This window comes from Rhinatrema bivittatum, chromosome 7 (genome assembly GCF_901001135.1).
Source record: "Rhinatrema bivittatum chromosome 7, aRhiBiv1.1, whole genome shotgun sequence".
Classification (NCBI taxonomy): Eukaryota; Metazoa; Chordata; class Amphibia; order Gymnophiona; family Rhinatrematidae; genus Rhinatrema; species Rhinatrema bivittatum.
The window spans coordinates 34,592,454-34,617,770 of NC_042621.1; the positions used below are offsets into that span (position 1 = coordinate 34,592,454).

Consider the following 25,317-nt stretch of genomic DNA (forward strand, 5'->3'; position numbering starts at 1 on the left):
TAACTGCACAGACCCAGCCTGTTAAACTGCCCAGTGAAGCCCAGTGCACTGAGAGACTAAGTAATTGGAATTAAAAAAAGCAGGAATTTTTGTCACTCCAGAAAAATGGATGAAATTGAAAATAATATATCTCTCCAAGCCAGCCCAACACCCTAAATGGTGGTCAGTGCTAGCTGACCTAGCACAGCTTCTCTTCTCAGTCAGAGATGACCAAAATAAACAGCTTGAAAGAAACAGGACTAGCTGTAGCTGACCCTGGCACTGCAGCAAAACAAAAAATAATTTTCTTTCCTTTACTAGTAGCCTCTCTCTCTTAGTTCAGCCTCCTCTCTCTTCTACCCAGCCCACCTCCCCACAGCATCGCTGGAAATAAGTGTGTGGCTCCTCGTGCTGATGTTTATATAGTGCTGGCTCATCAGTAAAATCAACAGAGAACACTGAATGACAGCGCTATTGGCTGCATTCAGTGCAGCTCAGAAAATGTCAGCGCGGATACGCTGCATTCCGGTATCCATGCCAACCTGTCCGACCCTTTCCTGTGAGTCACAGTGACTCACAGGAAAGGGTCAGACAGGTTGGCATGGTTACCGCAGGGGCGCTGCCATTTTGTGCAAATCGTAGATAGTAAGTATCTAATGGGGGCGAAGAAAAGCGTGCGCCGCTGGGCGCACCGAATTAAACAGAAAATACGTTAAATACGTGGGGAGTCGCGATGGGTTTCGCCTCCCCACGTATTTAACGGATAGGACAAAATACGTTGCGGATCGCCAATACGTCGAAAATGGATGCACACCCCTACTCTGCAGATTTCCTTGAAAAAGCAGGGCGCAACAGGTGCCAGTTTTCAGTTTTCACAGTGGGTTGTGCGTGTTTGATCTACTGACACATTGTCTATGAGTCAAAATGCTTTTCTCCACAGAGGTGTATGATTAAAGTCTCCAGTTCCCTTTTTCTGTCATGGTAGAATCAGAAGAGTGTATATAATGAATAACCCTTTAATCGCTTTATGAATTTTTGTCAAATGTTTCTCTCAACTGAAAGATTTTTCAGTAGTTTTTCTTTGGAAGCAATGCAAGAGAATCCCTCAGACCTGGTAGACTTTCAGAAAACCAGCAATATTCACAGTGAGGTGAATACAGCAAGAGGCAGGAATTGCATTATAAAGAGAAAGTTCACATTTTCTGACATTTAGGGCCTGATGTACAGAAGGTTTTTTTTTCCAAATGGAGGGTCATTTTATGACATTATGAGTAACTTATGCAGCAATTATGGGGTTGATTTTAAAAGGAGCACACATGCATCCATATGCGCACGGTTCCCAGCATGCGTACATGGATGCGCCGATTTTATAACATGTACGCAGGGGGTCCGAATTTTCAAATATTATGTATGGCGATGCAGTCGAGCCTCTCTCAGTTCCCTCCCAGTCTGCTCCAATTAAGGAGCGGACTGGGAGAGAACTCCCCTACCTCCCTGTCTAACCTTCCTTCCATTTCCCTTCTCCATCCCAACCCCTACCTAGCTACCAGAAAATTTTTTATTTTTCTACTTACTGCTTCTCCTGAACAGTAGTTTCCATGCGCCGGCTGGTTGCCGGCGCGTGCTTCCCCAGGACAGCAGCTAATGGTCTCTGTCCTAACCGCCTCCATCCCACCCTGTCCTACCCCTCCCCGCCCAGACCCCGCCCCGCCCCTTATTTTAGGCCCAGCACTCATGCATATAGCAGGGTTTATGCACGTGGCTGGGCCCGTTTTAAAGCATGAGTGGAGCGAGCAAGGCCCGGCCATGTGCATAAACTCTGCTTTTTATGCGTGCAGGCCTTTGAAAATCCACTCTTATGTGCATTAGTTATACTAGTTTGCAAAGCAAACTTCTACACGTAAGTTCACATGGAAAAATATGAGAAATAGAGGTAGATTTTGTTGGTCGGTGGACCCCTGAGCTGAGACTAGTTTGGCGCCACCTACAGGAGGTGCAGGACCTCAACGTCGGGAGGTGGGTATGCTTGGTGTGGACACCCAACAGGACCTTCATCAATACCAGCCCTCGTTCCCTGCACATTGAGCCCTTGGGTACCGGGGCCAACTGGACTTAGGCACAGGTCTTCGGATGGCGACAAATCCCACAACGACAACAGACGGAGTCAGGCATACCAGAGGTCAGGACAGGCGGTGGGCAATGGAATCCGGGTGAAGGCCAGAGGTCTACGCAAGCGGCAGGCAAAGCAAAATCCAAGAATGCATCGAGGTCAGAATCAGAGAAGCAGTCACGGGGTCAGAGGACAGGAGTGGGAACCAGGAAAACGGAGACAGGAACTGGAACACGGAGTCTAGAGTAACTAGCTACTCTTGGCAGAGTCGGACCTGTTGCTGAGGCAAGGGGAAGATGGCCAGGCATGGTTTAAATAGTCCCCTATCCTGATGTTTGTCCGTCGTCTCCTTGGCCGTCTGTGCGGCCCTTTGAATCATGTCTTGGGTTTGGCTCCAGAGCTCTTGAAGTTTTTGGGTGGTCAATTGGGCCGCTGGGGATGGCACTTACAATGGTATAGGGAGTAGTGGAGCAGGTTGTCTCCCATACACGATGAGGAATGGAGAAGAGCCTGTGGCTGAATTGACTTGTGAATTATGAGAAAATTCAGTCCAAGGAAGAATGGTGGCCCAGTCATCCTGACAATCATTCACAAACGACCGGAGGAAGGTCTTCAGGGTATGGTTGGTCCGTTCTGCTTCACCGTTACCCTGGGGATGGTAGGCTGTGATGAAATCCAATGAATATTGAACTTGTGACACAGGGAATGCCAGAACTTGGCGGTGAATTGAACCCCCCGGTCCAAGGCAATATGTCGAGGAAGGCCGTGCAACCGAAAGATGTGCGTGGTAAATAATCTGGGAAGGGCAGTGAAATGGGCCATCTTTGAAAACCAGTCTATGACGACCTAAATGATGCAGCAGCCGCTTGAGAGGGAGAGGTCCACCACAAAACCGGTGGACAGGTGGATCCAGGGCTCTTTGGGGACTGACAGCGGCTGTAACAACCCCCAAGGTAGTCCTACCATGGGTTTTTGTTGTGCACAGGTAGGACATGAATCCACGTATGCCTTGATATCCTTCTCCACGTATGGCCACCAATAGTACCGCTGTAGCAGCTCCAGAATTTGTCTTCTTCCAGAGTGGCCCGCAATGTGTGAGTCATGGACCCAAGCTAGCACCTTTTGGCAGTCTTCCCAGGCAGGACAGGCAGAGCAGCGGCCAGAAGTATACGAGCTGGATCAATGATGTAACCTGGGGATTCAGGCGTTTCCTCCACCTCAAAAGCTCATGAGAGTGCATCTGCCCAGGTATTCTTGGAAGCCGGCCTGTACCTTAGCACAAAGTTGAAGCAGCTGAAAAATAAGGACCACTGGGCCTGGTGGGCATTCAGGCGCTGACCATGGCGGAGGTACTCCAATTTTTTATGATCGGTGTACATGGTGATGGTGTGCTGAGCACCTTCCAGTCACTGATGCCATTCTTTGAATGCCATTTTGATAGCCAATAGCTTTTTATCTCCAAAGCCATAGTTCTTCTCAGCATGGGAAAATGTCTGGGAAAAAAAGGAGCAGGGTCGCAGGGTTCCCTTGTCTGAATGCTGGCTCAGCACCGCCCCTACGGCCGTAGCAGAGGCATCCACTTCTATAATAAATGGACATGTGGGATCCGGATGGCTCAGGCATGTGTCTTGAAGGAAGGCTCATTTTAGGTTGTGGAATGCCGCGACTGCTTCTTGGGGCCACTGCTTGGGATTAGCCCCCTTCCTGGTGAGGGTGGTGAGTGGAGAGACGAGCTTGAATATCGAGGAATGAAGTGTCTGTAAAAGTCTGCGAATCCTAGGAAGCATTGTAAGGCTCAGAGGCCGGACAGCTGGGGCCACTCCTGTAAACAAGCCACCTTTTCTGGGTCCATGTGGAACCCAGTGCTGGATATGATATACCCCAGGGAAGGGCAGAGACTCTTGTTCAAACAGACACTTCTCAAGCTTTGCATAAAGCTTGTTAGTCTGAAGTTGTTCGAGGACCAGCTTGACATCTCGATGGTGTGAATGGAGATCTTTGGAGTAGACGAGGACATCATCAAGGTACACTACTACCGAGGTGTGCAAAATGTCCTGGAAGACCTCATTCATCAAGTGCTGGAATACTGCAGGGGCATTGCACAGGCCAAACAACATGACCAGATATTTGTAGTAGCCATCTCTGCTGTTGAATGCGGTCTTCCACTTGTCACCTGGCTTGATCCGGACCAAATTATAAGCATCCCAGAGGTCCAACCTGGTAAAAATCTTAGCCCCTTGTAACCGGTCAAGTAGCTCTGGTAAAAGGGGAAGGGGTAACGATCCTTTCCGGTTATGGCATTTAATCCCCGATAGTCAATGCAGGGTCAGAGCATACTGTCCTTCTTAGCTACAAAGAAGAAGCTGGCTCCTGCAGGGGAGGTGGAAAGCTGGATAAACCCTCTCTCCAACTTCTCCTGGATATACTGCATCATGGCTCTGGTTTCAGGGAGGGTTAGCAGATATACACGACTCCGAGGTGGCAAGGTACCCAGCAGTAGGTTGATGGCGCAATCAAAGGGCCGGTGTTCCAGAAGGGTTTCTGCCATTTTCTTCGAGAGCACATCCACATATTCAGCGTACTGGGGAGGTAGGCTCACAGAGGCTGCTGCCAGGGAAACAGGGGGATGTTAAACCCAGAGAAGGCAGGCAGTTTGGCACCGAAGTCCCCATGAAGTCAACTGAAGGGTACCCCAATTAATAATGGGGGAGTGTGTCTGTAGCCAAGGTAGTCCCAAGATGATGGGGTGTATCGATTTCTCAAGAATGAAGAATGAAATAGTCCCCTCGTGCAGGACACCAGTGCATAGGTGCATGGAGGCAGTGATTTGAGTAATCCCGCCCGAGATAGGTTCTCCATGGATCGAAGAAATGATTATGGGTGGAGTCCTGGGTAGCGTGGACAGGCCTAGTTGGATAACTAGTTCATTTGCGATGAAGTTCCCAACGGCGCCCGAGTCTACCAGCATCAAGGTAGAGTAGGCGCGCTGTGGGAGGACAGTGGAAACTGGTAGTGTACATTGGGGAGCAGGAGTGGCACAACCTAGAGTCATCTCCCTGCTGACACCTAAGTTTGGCAGTTTTCCTGCCTAACAGAACATTGGGCTAAGAGGTGACCCTTCCTGGCACAATAGAAGCAGAGGACCAGTGAATGTCTCCGCTGCCTTTCTTCTGGCGAGAGGTGGGTCTGGCTAGTTGCATGGTTCTTCGGAGCATGGTGAGCCGGCTTCTGCTGAGGGATTCGGTGCCAGGGGGCATGAGAAAGATGGGGGCAAGAACTACCGGTTGGCAGGGCACTCAGGATTCACAAAGCCATTGCTGAAGGCAATGATCGACTCTCCCCACAAGGTCTATAAAGGCATCCAGGTCCTCAGGGAGATCCTGGGCCATGAGTTCATCTTTGACCTGAGGAGATAGGCCCTCCAGGAAGATGCTTTGGAGGCAGTCCTCCCGCCAGCCCAGCTAGGTAGCCAGTGTATGGAACTCAAAGGCATATTCTGCTAGCATCTTGGAGCCTTGCCGGAGATGGAGTATGTCGGAACTGACAGTGGCTAGATGTCAAGGCTCATCAAAGACCTGTTTGAAGGTCTGCACGAAAGTGTTTCGGTTCCTGCAGCAATGGGTCTCTTTGCTTCCACAAGGAAGAAGCCCAGGCCAAGGCCTTTCTGTCCAGCATGAAGAGGATTAAAGTAGCCTTGATACTGTCGCTAGAGAATTGGGCCAGCTGGAGGAAGAAATGCATAAAGCATTGATTGAGAAAACCCTGACACTGCTTTGGATCTCCACCATACTGAGGAGGAGCCAGAAGATGGATTGTTGTTGTCGCTGCCGGAGATGTGGGAGGAGCTGGAGTAGCAGGACCAGTGGAACTAGCAGAGGTAGTAGCATCCAGGTGAGCCGCAAGCTGCATGCCAGTCAGCATCTGGAGGCACTGTTACTTAGAGATGTGATTCGGCCGAAACTTTTGGTTTGGCCTTCGTTATTGGCCTGCTGTGGGAAATTTTGTTTTCCTGCGGTTCGGGCCAATTTTTTTAGGCTGCCCCAAAAAAAAAATCCCAAACCACCCCAACCCTTCAAATTCAATTAGCTACAACCCCTCCACCCTCCCGACCTCCCCCAAAACTTGCCAAAAGTCCCTGGTGATTCAGCAGGGGTCCCGGGAGTAATCTCCCACTCTCAGGCTGTTGGCTGCCAGTAATCAAAATGGTGCTGGTGGCCCTTTGTGCTTACCATGTGACAGGGGCTATCGGTGCCATTGGCCGGCCTCTGTCACATGGAAGGAGCAATGGATGGCTGGCGCCATCTTAAAAAATGGCGCAGGCCATCCATTGCTCCTACCATGTGACAGGGGCCGACCAATGGCACCAGTAGCCCCTGTCACATGGTAAGGGCAAAGAGCCACCGGAGCCATTTTGATTACTGGCAGCCGAAGGCCCGAGAGGGGGGAGATCACCCCCGGGACCCCACTGGACCATCAGGGACTTTCAGCAAATCTTGGGGGGGGCGGGCAAGCCTTGGAGGGTCGGGACGGTGGGGGTTTGCAATTAATTACATTTAAAGGGTTGGGGTGGGTTTCGGTTTTGTTTTTTTAATGTGCCCTTTCTCCCCCCCCCCCCCCCAAAAAAAGATAAGAAAACCACACAAAATTTTGTGGGTTTTCTTTTCATTTCGTCAGCCCGCCGAAATGCAACGAAATAGGAAATATTGTCTTTATATCCTTTTTTGTTGCAAACAAATGCACATCCCTACTGTTACTGCCGCTGTATCTTTTGGGCTAGGCCCAGGATGACCTGCAGTCTGGGAAGATCCACCGGGTCCATGGCCTCAGCAAACTGTTGGTCGGTGGACCCCTTAGCCAAGACAAGGTTGGTGCCACCTACAGGAGGGAACCTCCTGCAGGTCCTCATCATCAGGAGGCGGGTACGCTTGATGCGGAGACCCAACAGGACCTTCACCAATACCAGTCCTCATTCCCCGCAGGTTAAGACCTTGGGTACTGGGGCCGGCTGGACTTAGGAGCAGGTCTCCGGATGGCAACGAATCCCATGAAGGCAACAGACGGAGTCAGGCGTACCAGAGGTCATGACAGGCGGTGGGCAATGGAATCCAGGTGAAGGCCAGAGGTCGAGGCAGGCAGCAGGCAAGAAGAACCAAAGAACAGGTCGGAGGTCAAGGCAGGCGGCAGGCAAGGCGAAATCCAAGAACGTACCAAGGTCAGAACCAGAGAAGCAGTCACGGGGTCAGAGGACAGGAGCGGGAACCAGGAGCACAAACATGGAGACAGGAACTGGAACATGGAGTCTAGAGCAACTAGCTACTCTTGGCAGAGTGGGACCTGTTGCTGAGGCAAGGGGAAGATGGCCAGGCAGAGTTTAAATAGTCCCCTAGCCTGATGTCATCAGCTGGGGCCGGGGAAAGCTTTACCACTGCTGGCCCTTTAAATAGCAGGGAGAGCCACGCGCACGCTCCTAGAGGGATCGGCAGCAGCGGTGTCCACGAAGGTAGTAGCAGACTGGCAGGCCTGAGGCGCATGGGACCGGTGGCGGGACGATGCAACAAGGAACATGCCGTATTTAAAAATCCACTTGTGCATGTGCGGGCAGTGCACGCAGGGGAGATGAATTTTCCGTAAATAAGTGCGGCAAGCAATCGAGCCTCCCCCAGTTCCCTCCAAGTCCGCTCCAATTAAGGAGGGGACTGGGAGGGAACTTGCCTATCCCCCTGCCTAAACTTCCTTCCCTTTTCCCTCTCAACCCTAACCCCTATCTACCCGAAAATTTGATATTTTTCTACTTACTGCTCCTCCAGAGCAGAAGTATTTTCTATGCGCCAGCCGGCTGCCAGTGTGCACTTCCTCCGTCCCGCCCCTTTTTCAGGGCCCAGCACTTGTGCGCATATCGGTGGTTATGGGCATGGCCAGGCCCGCAAGAAAATGCGCCTGGTGTGAGTAGGGTCCAGCCATGCACTGTATTTGCGCACTTGGCCCTTTGAAAATCCAGGCTTTAACTTCTACATGGCTAAAGGATCCTAATTCCCATATCACATACTCATGCCTTCATCAGCCACAAAACATGAGAAAGACAATTTTCAAACTGATTTATGTGGGTATAAAAAACATGCTACCCATGTACAATGGTCATCTGATAACTGCTTTCCCTCAATGCAGATAAAAGTTCACCTGGTGTCCCACAGCAAGTGTACATTTAGTTATATTGAGAGGAGGCATTCCCAGAAGCATTTAGGTCAATGGAGGAAAATAATGCATGTAGATCACATTTTTAACTCTACGTGCATTTTACTTGAAAAAAAAAGCACTCACAGAAAAAGTGGGTGCAAACATCTGCGAGTTCTTTCAGCTAGAAAATTGGTGCAAAGCCCTTGGGTGACAGCTACCTGCAGACTTTGCCCCAATGCAGTCTGAAAACTGCCACATGTATATCGTCACACAAACTCCAGCCATGCATCAGGCATTTTTCCGGAAACACATGTGAAAAACTCATTTCAAAGTGTTAAAATATCCAAAGGGTACTTGCATTATTATTTTCACCCCTTTTTAGGGAGAGGGCAACTGCTAGTTGAATTATTGATGCTTTTTGTTGTTGAACAGGTTTCCATATTGCTGTCAATGCTTCATCCCGCTAGCACTGAGCAACGTGTAGAGGTTCCAGAGAATTATGATGGTTCATTTCCATGGTATCTAACAAAGGTACATATATTACTGGTTTTTCACATGACTGAACAAATTACCCAAACCCTTATCCACTTTCTCATCTACTCCCGCTTAGACTATTGCAACCTGCTCCTCACAGGTTGCCATCTCCCTCCACTACAATCTGTACTAAATTCAGCTGCATGAATTATCTTTCGCCAAAGTCGCTATGCTCACATAAGCCCTCTCCTGAAATCACTGCATTGGCTCCCGCATACAGTTCAAGCTCCTCTTTCTCACCTACAAATGCCTTCACTCTGCAGCACCTCACTAATCTCTCTCTACACCCCTCCTCTTGCACTCCCCACGTCGGATAAGTCACTCCTATTCCGTGCCCTTATCTACTGCTAGTTTCCGACTCCATGCTTTCCACCTGGCTGCATCGTGTGCTTGGAATAGTCTTCCTGAACTGGTGCGACATGCTCCCTCTCTTGCCATGTTTAAATCCCATCTAAACACCCACCTTTTTTAAACTGTTTTTAAATCTTATGCTTCATTGTCTGCTTTTAGTCTTGACTTTCTTTTCTTTTAACCAAGTCTTTTGTCCTGAATGTTTTTCTTATTAGATTGTAAGCTCAATTGAGCAGGGACTGCCTTTTTGTGTGTTTGTACAGTGCTGTGTATGTGGTGTAGCGCTATATATATTTTCCTGTAATCTGCCCCTGGTTTCTAATACCTTTGCACTAGCCCTAGCTGCTCTGGCTCCATGTGGGAAAGCAGAATTCCATCTGGAGCTGTGTTGTGGGCTAGGCTCTCCCCAGTCTCTGCTGCAGCAGTGCTGCATATAGCCTTGACCAGGGCTTACTTTTCTTTTTCTTAAGCCCTATAGGAAGCAGGTAGTACGGATCATTTCTAGTCCCCACCTCCAGGCAGAGCCGAGCCTAGGGAATCATAAAAGCAGCAGACTGTGTGTCATACAGTCAATGAGAATATGCTGAAATGGAGGCAAGCTACTGTCTAACAGGCTGATACAGTAAAGGTCGTGGGAGAGCGCCTGCTCTCCTATGCGCGCGATTCAGTAAAAAAAAATATTGAAATTAGGGCCCGCGGTATAAAGAGGCGCTAGGGACACTAGCGCATCCCTAGCACCTGTTTTTTGACAGGAGTGGCGGCTGTCAGCGAGTTTGACAGCTGACACTCAATTTTGCCGGGGTCGGTTCTCAAACCCGCTGACAGCCACGGGTTCGGAAACCGGACGCCGGCAAAATTGAGCCTCTGGTTTTCAACCTGCGAGCCGCGGGCTGATTTTAATTTTTTTTTTTTAAATTTTAATTATTTTTAACTTTTGGGACCTCCAACTTAATATCGCCATGATATTAAGTCGGAGGGTGTACAGAAAAGCAGTTTTTACTGCTTTTCTGTGCAGTTTCCAGGTGCCGGCAGAAATTAACGCCTAGCTTTGGGTAGGCGCTAATTTCTGAAAGTAAAATGTGCGGCTTGGCTGCACATTTTACTTACTGAATCGCGTGGGAATAACTAATACGGCCATCAACATGCATTTGCATGTTGCGGGCGCTATTAGTTTCGGGGGGGGGGGAGGGGGTGGACGCGTGTTTTTGATGCGCTATTACCCCTTATTGAATCGAAAACGCGTGTCCAAACGTTGGTTAACAGTGCGCTCCACCGGAGGCCCGGAGGAAAGCCTTTAGAGTTCGGATGGTACGCTCGGCTTGGCCGTTGACCTGGGGGTGAAAGGCGGCAGTCAGATCCAATTGCACTCCGAACTTCTTGCAAAGGGCCTTCCAATATTTCGCCATAAACTGAGGACCATGGTCTGAAGCGATGTGCAATGGACATCCGTGCAGTCGGAAGATATGCTGTGTAAACAGGTTGGCCAACTCTGCTGTTGTAGGTAGTTTAGCGAGAGGCACAAAGTGAGCCATCTTTGAGAATTGGTTGACCGTGACCCAGATCACGGTCTTTCCATCAGAGGGTGGTAATTCCACAATAAAGTCCGTGGATAGGTGGGTCCAGGGCTCAGTAGGTACAGGTAGCGGCTGAAGGAGACCCCAGAGATGACCCTGCAAGGGTTTCTGCCAGGCGCAGGTAGGACATGACTGGACATAGAGCCGAACGTCTCTCTTGACCTGCGGCCACCAGTAGAACTCAGTCAGAAGTTCTAGTGTCCGGGCAGTTCCTGGATGCCCTGCAGTCAGGGAATCGTGGGCCCATGCTAAGACCTTCCTTCATGAACGAGCGGGCACCGGTGTCTTACCCGCGGGGACCACCTCGGATGCGGCTAACAGAACTTTGGCTGGGTCCAGGATATATTGAGGCGGATCGGTGGTATCGTCAGTCTCTGTCGTGCGGGAGAGAGCATCCGCTCGGGCGTTCTTAGCTGTCGGTCTGTAGCGGAGAGAAAAATTGAATCGGCTGAAGAAGAGGGACCAGCGCGCCTGCTGTGGATTAAGGTGCTGGGCGCGGCACAGGTACTCTAGGTTTTTATGGTCGTTGTAAACGACCACTGGGTGCTGGGCTCCTTCCAACCACTGGCGCCATTCCTGGAACGCTAGCTTGATGGCCAGTAGTTCTTTGTCCCCTATGCCGTAGTTTCTTTCTGCGGGGGAGAACTTGCGTGAGAAATAGGAGCATTGCAGGGATTTACCATTATTGGATAACTGGCTTAAAATAGTTCCGACTGCCATGTCGGAGGCGTTCACCTCCATGATGAATTGGCGTTGAGGGTCCGGGTGCCGGAGGCAGGTGTCCTGGAGGAAGGCATTCTTCAGATCCTGAAAGGCTCGTACGGCTGTGGCCAACCAATTCCTAGCGTCGGCCCTCTTTCTCGTAAGAGCCGTCAGCGGGGCCACCATGCTGGAATAGTGTGGGATAAATTGCCGGTAAAAGTTGGCAAAGCCGAGGAACCACTGTAGCGCCTTGACTCCCACAGGTTGAGGCCAATTCTTGATGGCTGAGACCTTCTCTGGGTCCATATGGAACACTGTGGAGGATATGATGTACCCCAGAAAGGGTAGTGACTCTTGTTCAAATTGGCATTTCTCCAATTTGGCATAAAGCCGGTTCTCCCGCAGTTTCTGAAGTACTTGATGGACATCTTGGCGGTGTGCCTCCAAGTCCTTGGAATATATTAACAAGTCATCAAGGTAAACAATCACTGAGGTGTGCAGCATTTCCCTGAGTACCTCGTTTATGAGGTTCTGAAACATGGCCGGGGCATTGCAGAGGCCGAAGGGCATGACAAGATATTCGTAATGGCCATCTCTTGTGTTGAATGCGGTCTTCCACTCGTCACCGGGCCGAATTTTCACCAGGTTATATGCCCCCCAGAGATCCAATTTTGTGAAGACCTTGGCTCCATGTAGCTGATCCAAAAGTTCTGGGATCAAGGGTAGCGGGTAGCGGTCACGCCGCGTAATGCTGTTCAGACCGCGGTAATCGATACAGGGTCGAAGGGACCCGTCCTTCTTATCCAAGAAGAATAACCCGGCTCCGGCCGGGGAGTTGGACGGTTTGATGAACCCTCGGTCCAAGTTTTCCTTGATGTAGGTGGACATGGCCTGGGTCTCCGGGAGTGATAGCGGGTAGACCCGTCCTCGAGGGGGCGTGGTGCCTGGGATCAGGTTGATCGCACAATTGAAGGGCTGATGCTCGGGAAGTAGTTTGGCTTTCTCCTTCGAGAATACGTCTCAGAAGGCGTGGTACTGGGGTGGTAGCGCTAGTGGTGTTGACAAGAGAGGTACCAGCGGTCGAGGCCAGGCAGACAGGCACTCATTAAAGCAGGTTGGACCCCAGGACGTAATCTGGAGGGAGTCCCAACTGATCACGGGAGAGTGCTTCCGAAGTCATGGCAGACCTAACACGACTGGATGTATGGATTTCTCCAGAATGAGGAACAAGATCTCCTCGATGTGTAGGAGGCCAGTGCGTAGTGTTAATGGCTGAGTACGAGTGGAAATGGTTCCAGGAAGTGGGGTCCCCTGGATCGAAGACACTCGTATGGGGGGTTTCTGAAGTTGAACCCCAAGCTGGAGTTGCTGTACCAGGTCCTGGAGGATAAAGTTCCCCCCGGCTCCGGAGTCTACCAGGGCTAGGGTATCGAAGTTTCCGTCCGGGAGAATCAGGGTTACTGGAATGGTACATGGGGAGGCAGAGGTGATGTTACCTAGAGTTAATTCCCCGACTGACTCTAGGTCCGAGCGTTTCCAGGTCGCTCGTGACAGCGGGCAAGGAAATGTCCCTTGCCCCCACAATATAAACACATACCTTCTCCTCTCCTCTTGGGAAATTGAACCCCAACCCAACTGTATGGGTTCTGTATCATGTGGCCCCGGGGAGGCAGAAGGGGAATGCCTGGTTCGGGGAGGCATGGTTCCAGAGCCCCTGAGTCCCCGGGTGGGTCTCCTCTCCCGGAACCGGCGTTGGATGCGGTGGTCTACGCGGCCAGCCAGGTCAATAAGATCATTCAAGTCGTCCGGGAGATCTCTGGCTGCCAACTCGTCCTGAAGTCGTGGAGAGAGCCCCTCCAGGAATATGCCGTGCAGGCTATCGCTTCTCCAGTTCAGCTCGGCAGCAAGGGTCTGAAACTCTACGGTGTGCTCCGCCAAGGGACGGTTACCCTGCCGTAGCTGGAGCAATTCGGACGCAGCCGTGGGTCCACGGGAGGGCTCATCAAAGATCCATTGGAAGGACATGATGAACTGAACTAAGTTGGCTAAGCGGAGATCCTGACGCTCCCATAGGGAAGAGGCCCAAGCCAACGGCCTCCCATCCAACAGGAAGATAATGTACCTTGTTTTGATCTGGTCTGTGGGAAACTGTGCTGGTAGTAGGTTGAAGCAGATATAACACTGGTTCAAGAATCCGCGACATTATTTCACATCCCGTGAGTACCACGAAGGTATGGCATCTGTATAGGCGCAGACGGCCCCGCAATAGGGATGGCTACCGGTACTGGGGAACTGGAAGCGGCAGCTCCTTCCACCCTGTCCACTAACCTCTGCACAGTTGCCATCAGTGAGTCGAGGCAAGTTTGCTGCTGTTGCAACCTTTGTGTAATTCCCGGACGGGCTTTCAAGGTCGAGAGGTCTGCCGGGTCCATGGCCTTGCAAACTGTTAGGATCGTGAACCCTTGGGCCGGTTGAGACAGCAGGTGTAGTGCTGTGGAACCCCACAGTGGGCGTCGCAGCCGGGAGGCAGCGCTGAGGAGAGACGTCGAAGAGGGCTTCATCACTGGAAACCCGAGGTCCCCCCAGAAGGAGCCCGTAGGGACCTGGGCCTCTTGGTCTTAGGTGGATCCTATGCGACCAAGGATCAGAAGAGCAGCCTGCCGAGGTATCTGATGATGAGATGGCACCCAGGAGGTCAGGAGAGACTTCACCCTTGGAAGCCCGTGGTTCCCCCGGGAGGAGCCCGTGAGGACCTGAGCTGCTGGGGCTTAGGAGAAACCTCCGGGTGGGTGAAGAAGAAGTACCTGCGGCAGTGGAGAGAGACTAAGCCGAAGTCCAGAACAAGCCAAGGTCGGGAGCCAGAAGTCGATGTCGAATGCCAAAACCAGTAACGGAAGCTGAAGCCGGATTCGAAGAACGAAGCAAGGTCAGGATCCAGGAATCAGACGTCAGGAACAAGCAGGGACCGGGAAGCAGGAAGCACAACTAGCTACTCTGAAGAGTGAACCTCATTGCAAGGCGAGGGTTAGCTGTGACTGCCGGGTTTAAATAACCTGGCAGCGTCTGACGTCATCAGGAGGCTGTCTTCAGTTTTCCCGCGCTGGCCCCTTTAAATATAGAGCACCTGCATGCGCATGTGCCTAGGGGGCGGGGCCAGCAGCGGATCGTCGTCGGTGTCTCCCTTGCAGGGAGGACACCGCGGTAGGCCGCGTCTCGGGCCTGGACGGCCGGAGGGGAGCTCCCGCGGCCAGAGTGGTGAGTGGGGATCCTGGGGCACAGCCCGGGATCGCAAAACTCTTTATCTCCTATTCCGTAGTTCCGCTCGACAGGGGGAAAATGCAGAGAGAAAAAAGTGCATGGGTGCAACGTATGGGTGTCACTGTGCTGGCTGAGGACAGCACCAACTCCAACGTCCAAGGCATCTACTTCGACTATGAAAGGTCATCGAGGATCAGGGTGGCGTAGACATGGCTCCTGAAGAAACGCCTTCTTGAGTTCCTGGAAGGCGGCAATGGCTTCAGAGGACCACTGAGAGGGATTGGCTCCCTTGCGCGTCATGGCAGTAAGAGGTGTGGTCAAGGTGGAGTAGTGATGAATGAAGGATCTATAGTAGTTTGTGAATCCGAGGAATCTGCGTAGAGCTTTTAGGCCAGTAGGTTGAGGCCAGTCCCGAATGCTCTTGGTTTTTTGCGGATCCATCTGGAACCCCCGACTGGACACAACATATCCCCAAAAGGGAACAGACTCCTGGTGGAAAGAGCATTTCTCTAGTTTGGCATATAGATGGTTATCCCTGAGTCTCTGTAGAACCTTGGAGACGTCCAACTGGTGGGTCTGTAGGTCCTGGGAAAATACACTACTACGCAGTCGTACAACATGTCTCTGAAAATTTCATTCATCATGTTTTGGAACACATCTGGGGCGTTGCAAAGGCCAAAGGGCATGACCAAGTATTCAAAATGGCCGTTGCGGGTATTAAATGCTGTTTTCCATTCATCGCCCCGGCGTATTTGAACAAGATTATATGCTCCTCTGAGGTCCAGCTTTGTGAATATTTTGGCTCCTTGGAGCCGATCAAAATGTTCGGAGATCAATGCAGTGGTAGCGGTCTTTCATGGTAATCTCATTCAAGCCACGATAGTCTATACATGGGCGAAGCGATCCGTCCTTCTTACCCACGAAAAGGAATCCAGCTCCAGATGGAGACTTTGAAGACCGAATGAAGCCCTTAGCCAAGTTCTCCTGAATGTAGGAGATATAGCCTTTGTCTCGGATAGAGAAAGTGGGTATACCCTTCCTCTAGGAGGCTCGGCCCCTGGTACTAGGTTGATGGCACAGTCAAAGGATCGGTGAGGTGGTAAGGTATCTGCCGCTGGTTTAGAAAACACATCCTGATAAGACTGGTACTGTGGTGGCAATCCCAGAAGGGAGGTGGTAGTAGTTAGGCAAGGCATGAGAGTCACTGCCTCTAGACATCTTCCATGGCAGGCTTTTCCCCATTGAGATAGTTCCAGAGTGCTCCAATCAAATTGGGGTGAATGAATTTGAAGCCATGGTATTCTGAGTACCACCGGATATATGGTCTTATCCAGGACTAGAAATGTAATAGTCTCAGAGTGTAGAGACCCAGTGCAGAGACGAAGAGGATGAGTGGTATAAGAAACCTCACCAAGCAAAGGCTCACAGTGTATAGATGATAGTAATAGTGGAGTGGGTGTCCGAACCGTAGGGATCCATAGGTGCTCTACGAGTTAGCGGAGTATGAAATTCTCACTGGCCCCGGAGTCGACTAGGGCTAGTGTGTGGAATTCGAGGGCATCTGAAATAATAGAGACTGGGAGAGTCAGTGGAGGAGATGGAGAGGTGAGACCTAGAAAGAGTCCTCTAACATCAGGTGGCTGCGGCCTAGCTGCATCGGTTCTTCCTCCTAGATATTGGGTGCAGGTGCGATCTGAGTGACTGGCATAGGACGAGAGCGAGGAACCCCAGATGACATATTCTTAGGATTTTTGGTTTCTTGAGAATGCTCACGCAGTCGACAATGAGAGAGTCCAAAGTATCACGGAGTTCTCGAGCTGCTAACTCGTCTTTGATGCGAGTGTTAAGACCTTCCAGGATAATAGCCCGTAGGCAACTCAGGTCCCAATGTAGTTCTGAGAACAAGGTTTTAAACTCAATAACAGTCAATGAAAGGTCTGGTACCTTGTTGTAAATGCAGAAGAGCAGATCCAGCAACCGTCTTGTGGGCAGGGTCGTCGAATACAGAACGAAAGAGCGTGAGGAACCCCGTCAAGTCCTTGAGTATTGGGTCATTACATTCCCAGAGAGGTGAAGCCCAAGCCAGGGCTTTTCCGTCTAGTAGAGACAGTATATACGTAGGTTTGGAGACTATGTCTGGGAAGTAAGTAGGTTGCAATGAAAAGTGCATACAGCACTGATTTAGAAAGCCCCTACATAACAGGGGATCACCGGTAAAGCGTTTAGGTGCTGGAAAGGGCATGGAGAGATGTACAGGTGTCATCTGTGGAGAGGAAACGGCCTTGTCAGGCATTCCTGTAGAATTCAGCTGAGAGTTTAGCTGGTTAAAGGCATTAGCCAGAGTCTCCAAAGTCCTTTGTTGTTTGGCAAGACGTTGGGCCAGGCCAGGGATGGCCTGAAGGGCTGAGATCTGAGCCGGGTCCATGGATTTAGCAATCTGTTATGGTTTTGTAGGAACTTGTGAACCCTGGGCCAAAGTGAGAGATGTCTCCACCCACAGGGAGGAGCCCTGTGAGCCTCACCATCGGTGGGTGTGGTCTCAGCGACGTAGAACACAGCTGTAAGGTAGACTTTAATGGTAAGAAAAGATTAGGCATAACCTGAGGAGTGGGAAATTCAATAAACAGTTCAAATAGCAATAAGATGTTCCCAGGGTGATACTGCAGATGAGAAGATCCGATAGTGACCCGCAGCGTGGAATACACCAGGAGATTCCTGCAAGCTGATGAAGTTACCTCAGAAGTACATATCCGGTAGTGGCCCGCAGAGTGGGGTATGCCAAGGAACTGTACTGTAGGTGACGAGGTATATGAGGTCTGAGATACAAGAACCAAGCTGAGGATCTTGAGTAGATGCAGCAATACCTTGCAGCAGAGGAAGTGTGGAAGCGATGATGCTGAAGAACGTTAGTGGCCCGAGGCACGGGGTACACCATGGAGACTTCAGCAGTGTTGGTATCAAGTACTGAAGATGGTACTCACACAAGGAAGTTCCAGGCGAGAGACCCGAGGAGCGGGTCAAGCGAAGTCCGAGGCAGGAAGGCCCTCTGAGGAGCAGATAGCCAAGACGCAAAAGGGCCCCCGTGGAGTGGTTACCCAGAGCGTCCAAATGCCATGAAGTGAACTGGAACTGAAGATCCAAGGAATGGAGCAGATTTAACAATGAGTGATCTCCTTGCTAACTCGTCTTAGCAGTGGGCCGGTCAGCTTAAATACACTAGTGGGTTGACGTCATTGGGAGGGGACGCCCCCAAGGTTCCCGCCATGACGTATACAAAAGGAGGCCCTGTTCGCATGCCTAGGTGATTCCAGAAGTACGATGGCAGTCGGCAGTGCTCACACTGTCCCAAGGATGCCGGGGAGAGGTTGGCATTGGTTGGCGGAGGCCGCCATTCTTCCCATGATTGACAGGGCAGGGAAAAGAGAGATGAGCATGAGAGGTCGCAGCCATCTGCGACCGACAGGCACAACACTCGCCTGCTGGGGCCACAGGTATACAAATTCCTGTTGGTACCTGTGAAACCTCCTTGTCTGTTGACCATGGTTTTCGTACTTCCAGGGCTTCCTTTCCAGTATGTGGATTACAAGGATGTCTTCACATAGACTGCTGAGATCTTGCCTCCTCATCGCACATCTGACTGCACAGAGATTATTCTGGGAGCTATGTCCCTGCGAGGCTGGGTTTACCCTCTATCTTTCCCAAAGTCTCATGTCATATCAGCCTATGCTCAAGGAGCTGGGTTCTTCTTCATTGCAAAGAAAGATGGATCTCTCAGGCCGTGCATAGACTACCACAGCCTGAGAGATCCATTACTAAGAAGGACCATTATCCATTACCTCTAATAGGAGAACTCTTTGATCTCCTACTGGGTGTCAAGATATTCAAGAAATTGGATTTCAGGGGTGCATACAACCTCATCTTCATCAAGGCCAGTGATGAATGGAAGACTGCATTTGACACCCATCATGGACACTATGAGTATTTGGTCATGCCCTTAGGGCCTTGCAAAGCCCCAGCAGTTTTACAGAAAATGGTCATCAAGATCTTACATGATCAGCTGTAAAGCTGCATGGTTGCATACCTGGATGACATATTGATCTTTTCCCAGACTTTGAGTTCTCATTGTAGAGATATTTGCACCATCCAGCAACACGTGTGAGAGAATACACCAAACTGGAAAAATGTCTCTTTGAACAAGAGGAGCTCACCTTCTTTGGGTTCATAGTCTCGCAGAACAAATTTCTGATGGACACTGCCAAGGTGAAAGTCATCATGGACTGATCTCGCCCAGTGGGACTCTGGGCCTTACAAAGATTCCTGGAGTTTGCTAATTATTACCACTAGTTTATTCCAAATTACTCATCTGTGGCAGCTCCCCTTACTGTCTTTACCAGCAAGGATGCTAACACCAAAGACTAGCCACCAGAAACTATTGAGGCTTTCCAGAAGTTAAAGAATGCCTTTGCTCATAAGCCTTGTCTATGTCAACCGGATCCCATAAGACCCTTCATTTTAGAGGCAAATGCCTCTACCCTGGGGGTAGAGACTGTCCTCAGCCAACACACTCCAGAAGGGGGTACTTCGTCCATGTTCCTTCTTTTCTAGGAAATTCTCCTTGGTCATATGCAACTACAGTATTGCAGATCAAGAGCTCTTGATTGTCAAACTGACTCTTGAAGAATGGCGTCATCTTCGCAAGGGGGCTCAACACGGCCACAAGAACTTCGAACATCTACATTAGACCTAAGACCACAACTTCCATCATCAACAGAGACCCTCGCCTAAGTCCTGCAGGCCCCGGCACCCAAAGGCTCAACCCAAGAGGAACGTGGGTTAGTATAGGTGAAAGATCTGTCCGGTCTCTGCTTCAACTGGGTCTGCTGATGTTGATAACAGGTAGAGCCAATCTCACTTCAGCCCAATGGTCCACATACACAACAGAAGAGATATTTGACAGATTTCAATAAAGTATAGAAAGGTGAAATTTTATATAGAAAAATGTTCAAGGACAAGAGGTCATCAACTGAAACTGCACGTAGGAAGCTTCAGAGGAAACATAATAAAATATGTATTTACAAAGAGGCTAGTAGATGCATAGAATAGCCTATTGGCAGAAGTGGTGGCAATGCAGACTATGAAAGAATTGCTTGGAACAGACACAGAACACAATTAGAAGGGCAGGTGGAAATAACAGGTAGAAGAAATGAGGGAGGAGGTTTGTGTTGCAGAAGTGGACCCTTAGGCTGAGGGGGAGTTGGAGCTACCTGCAGGGAGGAGCCCTCCAGTTTCCAACTATCAGCAGGCGGAGCTGGCAGGAGCAGAGGCCCAACTGTGATGTACTCCAACGAATGTCGGTATATAAAAGCAAATAAATAAATAAATAAATAAACAAACTGGAGCTTCACCAATAGTAGCCCATAGAGATGTGAATCGTGTGGTCGATCGTCTTAACGATCGATTTCGGCTGGGAGGGGGAGGGAATCGGATCGTCGCAGTTTGGGTTTTTTAAATATCGTTTAAATCGTGTAAATCGAAAACCGGCACACTAAAACATCCCTAAAACCCACCCCGACCCTTTAAAATAAATCCCCCACCCTCCCGAACCCCCCCAAAAAGCCTTAAATTACCTGGGGTCCAGTGGGGGGGGGGGGGGAGGGCGGGAAAACCGGCACACTAAAACAAGCCTAAAACCCACCCCGACCCTTTACAATAAATCCCCCACCCTCCCGAACCCCCCCCAAATGCCTTAAATTACCTGGGGTCCAGAGGAAGGGTCCCGGTGTGATCTCTTTCTCTCGGACCTCCGTGCGTTGTAGAAATGGCGCCGGCGCTACCTTTGCCCTGTCATATGACAGGGCAAAGGTAGCGCCGGCGCCAGTGCCGTCGTTCCCTGGACCCCCAGGGACTTTTGGCCAGCTTGGGGGGGCCTCCTGACCCCCACAAGACTTGCCAAAAGTCCAGCGGGGGTCCGGGAACGACTTCCTGCACGCGAATCCTTTTTCCATACGGAAAAAGGATTCGCGGTAGATCGTTCCCGGACCCCCGCTGGACCCCCAGGGACTTTTGGCCAGCTTGGGGGGCCTCCTGACCCCCACAAGACTTGCCAAAAGTCCAGCGGGGGTCCAGAACGACCTCCTGCAGTCGAATCGTGTTGCCGTACGGCCGACGCCATTTTGCGCCAAGACTGACCACAAGGACAAGTACTCAAGATGAACTGGACTGCCAAGATGAACAGGAATGAGATATAGGAACTCAGGAGATACAACAGGACCAGAAACAGGAACCAGGAACAGGAACTCAGTGGCAAGCACTTTTCTAAGCATGACGACCTATTGCCGAAGCACTAGTGGAAGTCAGACTCAGCCCTTTATAGGGCTGGCAAGGTGATGTTATCAAGAGGCACCACCGGAGTCTTCCCGCCTTGAAGTGAAGGGCAGTTAGCGCACACATGCTCCATGGTGGGGCCTATTCCTGGGAACTGGCGGCATCCTGCCGTGCTGAGAATTGGCCACGGCCCTTTGCTGCACTCAGGAGAGGATCCCACACAGGGGAGCTGACATCATAATGCCTCTGTATCGCTCCATGGTGAGACCGCACCTTGAATACTGTGTACAATTCTGGTCGCCGCATCTCAAAAAAGATATAATTGCGATGGAGAAGGCACAGAGAAGGGCTACCAAAATGATAAGGGGAATGGAACAACTCCCCTATGAGGAAAGACTAAAGAGGTTAGGACTTTTCAGCTTGGAGAAGAGACGACTGAGGGGGGATATGATAGAGGTGTTTAAAATCATGAGAGGTCTAGAACGGGTAGATGTGAATCGGTTATTTACTCTTTCGGATAGTAGAAGGACTAGGGGACACTCCATGAAGTTAGCATGGGGCACATTTAAAACTAATCGGAGAAAGTTCTTTTTTACTCAACGCACAATTAAACTCTGGAATTTGTTGCCAGAGAATGTGGTTCGTGCAGTTAGTATAGCTGTGTTTAAAAAAGGATTGGATAAGTTCTTGGAGGAGAAGTCCATTACCTGCTATTAAGTTCACTTAAAGAATAGCCACTGCCATTAGCAATGGTTACATGGAATAGACTTAGTTTTTGGGTACTTGCCAGGTTCTTATGGCCTGGATTGGCCACTGTTGGAAACAGGATGCTGGGCTTGATGGACCCTTGGTCTGACCCAGTATGGCATTTTCTTATGTTCTTATGTTCTTAAGTGGGGGCAGGCACGTTGAACGACTGCACCTCACCTGAAGGAGTGGTGTCGGATTGGAGGCGTGGACAGACCTGGCCTGGAGGTAAGGGTGGCAGGCCGCGGGATGGGCCCGTGGTCTGCTGAACGCAACAGTTTGAGTGTTTGCTCAGTCATATGAAGCTTTTTAAAAGGTTGAAAGAGGAAAGAATGTAAGTCAATGAGTAAAAGGATGGTGATACAGCTGAACAGGGCTTCCAAGAAGGCTGAGTTAACTTGCATGAAGCAGCTATGATTATAACCCTAACATCAAAAAGCATGGGGTGGCTGTGTGAAATATTACAAAAACTGGTGGTAAGATATGGGAGGGGTTAATAACCAAAGACGAAGATGACAAGCCCTGGGCAGCTGACCAGCAGTGGTGGTGAAGGCTGGCATAGTACAGAGGATTGTGATAGGAACAGGTTTGAAAGTCTGGATAAAAGACAGGGCAGGTAGGGTTGGAACTGATTTAAGTATGAAAATGTATATGACCATATACCAAAAGTGGTAGAGAACTAAGGACAACAACTAGGCAGACTGGGTGGACCAATTGGTTCTTTTCTGCCATCGTGTTCTATATTACAATGTGAACCCTGATCGATCTATTTATGTATTTTGGAAATTGATCTCTGCCATAAACCATTTACATTTTTCCTACTCAACTTGTGATAATATGGGCTTAATTAGGCTTCTGATGTTGCACCCCTGGTCTAATTTATTTCAAATTGAAATTAAAAGAAGTCCCCTGCTTTGTTATGCTAAATCCTGTATAATTGGCTTTTCATGCTGTATTCATTCTTTATTTCATATTTGCACTGTATCTATTCTTCCAACGAAGCAACTAGAAATACAGATTACAACCACTTGCGTATCATTAAAGGACTTAGGGGATCATTTTCCAAAGGTATCGCATGCGATACCTAGATCGGGGCGGGTTCTGGGCAGCATCCACATCGGAAGGGGAGGAGTCAGGGCAGCACTGGGGTGGACACCGCGAAGACATCGCTGACGACGAAAAGGTAAGGAGCCTTATCGCTGTCAGAAACGCGGCCAATAGCACCACCTTTCATGATGGCGCTATTGGTTTGCGAAAGCCGGCAGCTTCGCCCCCGCCCCCCGTTACCGCTGGATTTTCTAAGTTCTGTGAGCTTAGAAAATCCAGGCCTTAGTCTATACAGCCTGGAGAGTTTGTACCACCAAACATAAGAGATGTAAGAATTTAAAATGTTTACTAGAAAAGAGAAAAGCAAACAAGAACAATGAATGCAATAGTCAGTTAAATAGAATCCAGTGGTTTTGGACATAAAGCACTGAAATTTGGTTTAACAATGGTTTGCATTAAATGGTTCATGGCAGGATTATTCTTCCCCATAGACATTAACATGGGGAAATCCCCTTGGCACATCAGCTACATAATGCGGTTATTGCAGTGAGCCAGAATTAGAGAAATTCCACATTCTCCAGTTTATGGTCATTTCATTGGTAACCTGGCAACACACTACTTAATGTATGTATGTAAAAGAAGAGATTATGTCCCATATTTTAAACACCAGTGCACATTTCTTTGACTATCTATATTTTACTGCCTTTCTTGTTTACACTGTGATAAATTACCTGTTCAATTAACCTGAGGGTAAATTTGCTTTCAGATAAATTTTGCCATTGAAGGTCAGTACAATCTTGAGTTGGCTGGGAATGATGAAGGCATATTTGGAATTGATGAGGCATCTGGCATGCTGTATGCCACCAAATCTTTTGACCGTGAGCAACGGGCTTTTTACAAACTTCAGGTATATTCTGAATATCCATGTACATGCCATATCCATGATTTGAATAAAGATCAGTTCACCTGAAAGACCATTTCCTGTAGCAGTAAAGTTGCAGCAAGTGACCAATATGAAAAAATTCCCCAAAGTCGACATTCACTGCCATTTGCCAGGAGAAGTTCTGATTTAGCTAGGCAAATGACAGGATTTGAAAATCCTGCCTTGTTGATTGGCCCTGGCTAAAAAGTCATCTGGTGGGTGGGGGCGAGGCAGGGATGTTCCAGGGCAGAATCAGCCAATAGCCCTCCTTGCCCCCACCTACTAGATAAACATTGATTATAAGCATTGTCCGGCTAACATAGCTGGATCCTTTTAGGAAAGCCGACTAAACGCATCTGGCTAACTTTAAGACAGCTGGGAATATTTATTTATTTAATTAACGGCTTTTATATACCGGTATTCGTAGGGACATCATACCAGTCTACATATGAACAGTAGGTCTGAAATTACATAATAACAGGGAGAAGGAACTGGGGGGGAGGGGGGGTAACTTAAGAGCAGCGTAGAATGAGAGGTAAACAACAACAAGAATTAAACTTTGAGAAATCTTAACATGAGAGGGGAAATATCATACAGTAGCAGTGCATGGGAGGGCATTGTGAGAGGAGGAACTATTCTGGGAAAGCACATTAAAAAAACCAGGTTTTTAATTTCTTCTTGAATTTGATGGTGCATGGTTCGAGGTGCAGGGTGGGGGGAAGAGCGTTCCAAAGGGACGGGCCAGCAATTGAGAGGGCACGGTCACGTGTGAAGGATAGGCGGGCTGTTTTAAGTGAGGGTACGATTAGGGTACCTTTCTTGGCAGTTCTGGTAGATTGGTAAGGGTTAAGTGGGAGGTCGAGCCAGTTAGAATTGTGAACATGGAGGGATTTATGTACAATGGTCAGAGTTTTATAGTGGATACGGGAGCGAATCGGGAGCCAGTGTAGCTCTTTGAGGATGGGGGTAATATGTTCACATTTGCGGGTATTTGAGAGGATTCGTGCAGTTGCATTTTGCATTTTACATCATCTGTAGCAGTGGTATGAATCTGCAATTCTTTTTAACTCCTCCAGGAATGTAGCAGAAATGTAATCCAAATGCTATAATGACATGCTGAATGATATCTGTATTGCATTTGAAAAGTGAATTAATATTAAAATATGTATAAGGATCCATATTGTAATTACAAGAGAAGGGAAATTATTGCAAATACAGAAGTTTTAATGATCATCCTCACTCTATGGTAAAACTGGAGAGTATTTTTGCTTTTCATATTATAAATATATATGCAAAAAAGGTTGCATAAAACAATCTGTTATAAACCAGGTGACTGCAAAAAATGAAACTGGAGAGGCACTTTTTGGACCCGTTTTCATCCAAATAATCATTAAAGATATGAATGACAACATGCCAGTCATGGCCAAAGACATGTTTTCTGGAACAGTCAGCAGAGGGATGAGACAAGGTAAAAGCATTCTCATGTAAATAAGTGTTGGGAATGAGAGAGTAAGGTACTCTGACACAATATCTATGACATCATTTATTAATGTGACATCATGGTAATATACGTTATTTACAGAAAGTTATTTACA

At 49.2% G+C, this 25,317-nt stretch overlaps 1 protein-coding gene across 1 annotated transcript in view; it reads left to right on the plus strand.

Moving 5' to 3' along the window:
- Positions 1-25,317, plus strand: part of CDH16 (cadherin 16) — a 469,853-nt gene that overhangs the window by 44,574 nt on the left and 399,962 nt on the right. Inside the window, exons 3-5 of the mRNA XM_029610660.1 lie at positions 8,696-8,794; positions 23,567-23,707; positions 25,052-25,190. Coding sequence (XP_029466520.1) covers positions 8,696-8,794; positions 23,567-23,707; positions 25,052-25,190 — 379 coding nt within the window. The remainder of the gene's footprint in view (positions 1-8,695; positions 8,795-23,566; positions 23,708-25,051; positions 25,191-25,317) is intronic.